At 42.4% G+C, this 6,466-nt stretch overlaps 1 protein-coding gene across 3 annotated transcripts in view; it reads left to right on the plus strand.

The window, feature by feature from the left end:
- The window catches only part of sox5 (SRY-box transcription factor 5), a 384,119-nt gene that overhangs the window by 251,360 nt on the left and 126,293 nt on the right, over window positions 1-6,466 (plus strand). For all 3 annotated transcript variants that reach the window (XM_048610486.1, XM_048610485.1, XM_048610484.1), the window contains one exon: window positions 5,433-5,512. In XM_048610486.1, coding sequence (XP_048466443.1) covers window positions 5,433-5,512 — 80 coding nt within the window. The remainder of the gene's footprint in view (window positions 1-5,432; window positions 5,513-6,466) is intronic.

Raw genomic sequence — 6,466 nt, forward strand, 5'->3', positions numbered from 1 at the left:
ATGTTCAAACAACAGAAAATGTTTGTTGGCTGAGCTTCTGTCAGTATTGCTGCCTCTGGTGGGGGATTGGGATCTAGAGGTGGAGAAGTGGAAGAGCCATTGTTGGCAGGAGGATGGCAGGAGGAGAGGACTTGCTACTCTCAGCAATATGAGCAGTCTGAAGCTAAGCTTCTATATCCCCCATTGACGTTTGGCTCATCAGCTGTTGTTTCGGCCCTCTCCTGCAGTTGTTGAATGCCTGTTAAGTACTGGGCTGCAGCTTTGCGAAGCTGAACACAGCATCCTTCTCACATTAGCTGACTGTGCCACCTCATTTTTAAAAACGGAAGGGTGCCATCTTCCTTATACTGTCACTAGCAGCAAAACACAATATCCTATACTGCGATAACAAGATATAGAGCTGGATGAACACAGCAGGCCAAGCAGCATCAGAGGAGCAGGAAAGCTGACGTTTCGGGTCGAGACCCTTCTTCAGAAATCTTATACTGTGCCTAGTGGTGTGTGTTTTGCATTGCCTGATGTGTCAAAGCAAAGCTGCACCTACAACCTCAAAGTTGTTCCCTCCAGTCATGGACAAGACAGAACGCAAAGATCAGTATTACTCACCAAAGGGGTAACATAGAAGTGGAAAGTCCCATTGCGTCTTGACTTAATCCTTGCACGTCCTTTGCAGTATGTGATTGCGTTTGACACTGATGTAAGGGAAAGAGGTTTGGAAGAAGGGGTTAATCTTCATTCCTGGGACATGAATGCCCATGGAGGTGCGAATCTGAGTATTCATTTTGAGCCATTACACTCCATTTGTTGGAAGTGCTTCCACAATGCTGTTAGATGTTAAATTTCAAGATTCAGGCCCAGTAATGATGAATAAGATTGGTAGATGTCCAAGTTAGGATAATGCATAATACTAAGACTGGACAGTGTCAGTTTTAAAAACTACAAAATTGACAGTTGGATTGGATAGTGGGTTCATTTTCTTTCTCTTGTTTATAATGTCAAGAAAATCAAATTATATTTTGGTGTGTGAATATATTTCCATTAATTGCCACCAGTGACCATCTTTTAAGGTGGTGTACAGAATATTTTTTCTGTGATTTTTCTTTTGATACATGGCACCTTGCCTAAAAAAATTCTGAATATGAATTAGCAATCCTAATGTTCCCTGGATTTGAAGATATTATAGACCTAAACAAACAGAACTAAACCAATAGGGTAGATAACTCACCTGCTTTCCATGCTGGTTGTTCAGAGGATGAAGGTGGGGAGGGAAGTAGTAGTCACTTAATTGTTGCTGTGTCTCATCTCCAACCCCAACAATCTCACGCAGTAGAATTGGCTGTCTCAGATGTGCCTGTCTGAATATGTACAGTTGCATATGTCAAATGAGAGAAGCATGGTGGGAAATTTTTAAATCATGGTTGTACACAGGGTCCATCAACTCAGGGGAAATTTTGAGCTTGATTTTGTTCTTTGCTCTTTCTCTTCAGGCATTTGAGGAGCATCCTATTGAGTCCTTGTTAGAACTCCTCTCCAAATTCCCCAAAGCCTGAAAGTTTGTCACTGCCAAGGCACACTTCTCTAGAAAGGTGTTATCACTGCGATACCTGAGATGTTGTCCATTCTGAGAAACTGTAAGAGTCCAGGAGAAATCCTGATTGAGTTACTTCACCTCTCATTCCATAAAGCTTCAAATGTAAAATTCTTAAGCTGGTTTTCTAATCCCTCAAAGCCCTCACACCATCCGATCTTTGTAACTTCCTCCAGTCCTCCATCTCTCAAAGAACTCTCTTTTCCTCTGTCACAGGTCTCATTGGCCTCACACAATCACTTTGTTCTGCTATTGGTGACCATGCTTTCAATTGTGTAACCCAGGTCTGATATTTCTACTCTATAGCACCTTAGTGACATTTTACTGAGTTTAAGGAGCCAGACAACTTCAAGTTGGTTCTGTTGTGTTGGACGATGGTGTTGTGCTGTTAGGATAAAGATTGATTCCTTCCATTTTGCAACCATCTCCTCTATCTCATCAGTAAGATAAGTGCATTAGGTATCTACAATATCAGTCTTGAATACATTCCAGTCTAGATAGATCCTATCAGAGGCTAATATCAGACTGAACATGGAACATTGTTTGATACAGTCAGCAATGTGCTGATCATTAGGGTTTGTGTTATAACATGAACTGTTTCCACACATATGGCATGAGGCAGCTGTTTGCTCCAGGGTATTGAAGGTTGGGTCTGGAGGGACCCTTCAGGATAATTTCTGCATGCATTGGCTAAGAGTTTGTACTGGTTCAACCGAGCCTTCCACGCATTGCTGGGCATGCAGGAACTTGAAGACTCTTCAAGTCAGACAATGCTTGTTAAGCTGCTCCAACCCTCAGACTCTTGATAATTCTGGTCACAGGCAGTGGTTGGTGGTTTTTCTGAATGAGTTTGTGGCTGGGTATACATCACTGATTCTGAATTTTTATTTGGATCAGTAATAACGTGACACCTCCAGGACAGATATGTAACTCCTCTTAAAGTACCTGATCATTGGTGTGCTTTCTACAATGAACTTTATCCAGAAAACCATGGTGTTAACATGAAATCTTAGAAACAGATGTGTTGCATCTGAGCTTGTTGTGGTTGCCACTTTAACAAATCCATCTTGCCCAATTGTACAGAAATTGAAATAGAATTCCAAATGGTTAAGGGTCATCCAGGAGCCTCATTGTGTTGTATTTCCACAAATGCATATGATTGTCATAATGCTATGACATGATAGACTAATTTGTCTTTTCTTGCATATCAGTCTTGTGTATTTGCATGTTCTGAAACAAGGAAGTTATGGTAAACCATTTTAACTCACTATCTTGACCTCAGCTGAGGTATCACTTCCAATTCTGGGCTGTTTACTTTAGGAATGATGTCGAGACTAGCAAGAGGAGATTTACCAGAATTACATCAAGAATGAGGGTCTTCAGTTTTGTAGAAAGGCTAAAGAAGCTGGGAATGTTCATCCTTAGAACAAGGAAGGCTAAGCTGAAATTCAGAAAGGGTGTTCGAAATGATGAGGTGTTATGAAAGAATTTGTACAAAGAGAGACTGTTTGCTCTGATGTAAGGCTAGCAACAACAAAGCAACAGGAAAGCAAGGAGATAGGGAGAAATTTTTCACATGGCAAATTGTTATGGTCTGGAATGTACTGCCTAAAAAGACATTCAATATTAACTGCTGAAAGAGAATTGGGATAAGTACTTCAAAAAATTACAGACTATGGGAAAAAAAGCAGAGAACTAGGACTATCTGCATATCTCTTTCAAAGAGGTACTGCAGAAGGGACCAAATGATTTTTTCTTTGCTCTGTGATCTGTTCAAACATCCATAAATCAGTGGTCGCTTACTCATTTGAAACATAATGCCTGATTTAACACTGTATTACCTGAACACTGCATAGATGGACAACAGATTGACATTGCTCAGTGGACTTAACCAGAAGAGATGTTGCTCCACAGAAGGAATTGTCTGAGTTAAAGTCTTCAATTGAAGTGCTGGGAACTGCATATTATTAGCAGCCTGGTACATTGATGGCAGAATTCTATTGCTTGCTTGAATAAACTTAATTCAAGTGCACAACTCAACAAATGTGAAGAGAAAAGCAGCGTTTTTAATTTAATTTAAATTAAGATCATCTACCTTGTCAACCTAAACAGAATCACAAGGTCTTTGATGTGAATGCAGTAGGTCTTTGGTGATAAGAGGATTTTTAAAAATCACTTGTGGGATGTGGGCGTCGCTGGCGGGGCTGGCATTTATTGCCTGTCCCTAGTTGCCCCTTGAGAAGGTGGTGGCGAGCTGCACTCTTGAACCGCTGCAATCCACTTGCTGTAGGGCGACCCACAATGCACTTAGGGAGGGGATTTCCAGGATTTTGACCCAGCGAGAGTGAAGCAACGGCGATATATTTCCAAGGCAGGATGGTGAGTGGCTTGAAGGGGAGCTTGAAGGTGATGGTGTTCCCATATATCTGCTGCTGTTGTCCCTCTAGATGGGAGTGGTCGTGGGTTTGGAAGGTGCTGTCTGAGGAGCTTTGGTGAATTTCTGCAGTTCATCTTGTAGGTGGTACACACTGCTGCTACTGAGCGTTGGTGGTGGAGGGAGTGGATGCTTGTGGGTGTAGTGCTAATCAAGCGGGCTGCTTTCTCCTGGATGGTGTCAAGCTTCTTGAGAGTTGTTGGGGCTGCAATCATCCAAGCAAATGGGGAGTATTCCATCACACTCCTGACTTGTGCCTTGTAGATGGTGGGCAGGCTCTGGGGAGTCAGGAGGTGAGTTACCCACTGCAAGAATCCTAGCCTTTGACCTCCTCTTGCAACCAATATATTTATAGGGCTAGTCTAAAGAGTTTCTGGCCAATGGTAGCCGATGGGATGTGGATAGAGGGGGCTGGTGGTTGGGGGGGAGGGGGGAAGGGTGGGTGTTTGGGGTGAGCTGCAGTATTCAGTGATGGTGATGCCATTGAATGTCAAGAGCCAATGATTAGATTCTTGTTGGGGATGGTCATTGCCTGGTTGTCTGGTGAAAATGTGACATACCACTTGATGAATGGCCCACTTATTTTACATCTCTCCTCGTTCTTATTTTCAGTTTAATAAGTTTTGTACCATTGAAACAGCTAAATAGGCAGGCTATAGTCATTGCTGAAATATTGAATCATAAGCTCCAAAATCATTGGAATTTAGATAATTGTCAGGATTTGGAATTTTTTTGACTATTTGGCCAATAGATGCTCTATTAAATCAGCTGCTTTGTGATAAAATCAACACAAACTTTGTATGATGAAGATTAGATCTAGAGGAAGTTTTGTCCAGACAGGTATTTCTGGAATACCACAGAGACAATGGAATACATTAATATATTCCTCCCAATTGGAATGGCCCCATTGAACCGAGTACAGTGGGAAGGAATAAGCTGGCAAAGGAGCCTAGGAGGATGGCAGCAAGTTTAGACTTGCATCGAGTACCTATCAGGTAATCTGAAATCAGGGCAAAGTTGCCTTGTCATTGTGTTGTGCTGGTACAGTTTGGCAGCATTCATTTTGAGAGCTAGAAGCTAAAGATCAAAGATAGAACAATCTTCACAGGCAGCACACGGCTTTGGGAAGAGGGTTGGGGGTCGCTGTAGGAGACTGGTAGGCAGAGTATGCATGAGATAGCAAGAACTGGAGATACTGGAGTCAGAGACAACACAGTGTGGAGCTGGAGGAACACAGCAGACCAGGCAGCATCAGAGGAGCAGGAAAGTTGATGTTTCGGGTTGGGACCCTTCTTCAGAAATGGGGCAGGGGGAAGGGAGCTCGGAAATAAATACATGGAGGAGGAATGGGGCTGGGGAAGGTATGATATATGTGAATTGTTCTCAGACAAACACTGCTCTCTTTCACAGATGAGCCCTACCCTCTTCAGCTTATCCCCACGACCATGGGAGCTGCGGCAACACCAGGACTTGGCCAGCTCCAGCTGCAGGTAAGGCAGATGTTCATGTTGTGGCCTACAGGCCTGAAGGACAGGCCAGGCCTTGGGAAGCATTGCTTGGAGAATAAAACTGTAGTGAATAAAACATCTAGCATTTGACTAATAAGTTCTTGTCATGAATTTTCGAAAGGCTTTGTGAATTTAGCCAAATTTCCCCTGGTTGTGATCAGCTAACGTAATATTGGAGTTTGAATCGAAATGTGGTAAAGAACTGCAGCGTGGGAAAACAGAAAAACATGTCAAGCGATTCTCACTGATAGATTTATCAATATGTTCAGTATCGTATTGAACAGTTTTACTGGTTTTTAATCTTTGTTCGTTCATGTACTTTGTTTTTCCAACACAACCAAATTTTAATTTCTATCCTGCATCCTGTATTATATTCTCACACAGTTGGAGTACTGCAAAAGGGGAAGGTAGATTGCTTCCTTTGGCCTCCATCAGTCACTCTTTTAATTTAAAAATGAAGCAAAATACCGCAGATGCTGGAGATCTGAAATAAGGACAGGAAGTGCTGGAGTAACTCAGCAGATGCGGCAGCATCTGTGGAGAGAGAAACCGAGTTACTGTTTTGAGTCCAATATAACTCTTCTTCGGAACTGAAGAGTCATATCGGACTCGAAACGCTAGTGCTGCCAGACCCGCTGAGTAACTCCTGCACTTCCTGTTCTTTCTATCTCTTTTAATCTGGCCACCAGAAAATGCACATCAGGCGTAGCCCAGCATCAAAAGACCCTCTAATTTTCATTCTACTTCCTCCCGCCACAAAGAGATGCGTATTTCTGCACAGCATAACCAAGATCAGGAATACCAAGACATGAGAAAAGTAAACTGTACTTTTCAAGTCTATAGGCATAGACATTACACATAGAGATAGTAAGAACTCCCACATCTCGAGTCAGAGATAACACAATATGTACCTGGAGGAACTCTTCTGCTTGAAAA

Source organism: Rhincodon typus, chromosome 22 (genome assembly GCF_021869965.1).
Source record: "Rhincodon typus isolate 14 chromosome 22, sRhiTyp1.1, whole genome shotgun sequence".
Lineage (NCBI taxonomy): Eukaryota > Metazoa > Chordata > Chondrichthyes > Orectolobiformes > Rhincodontidae > Rhincodon > Rhincodon typus.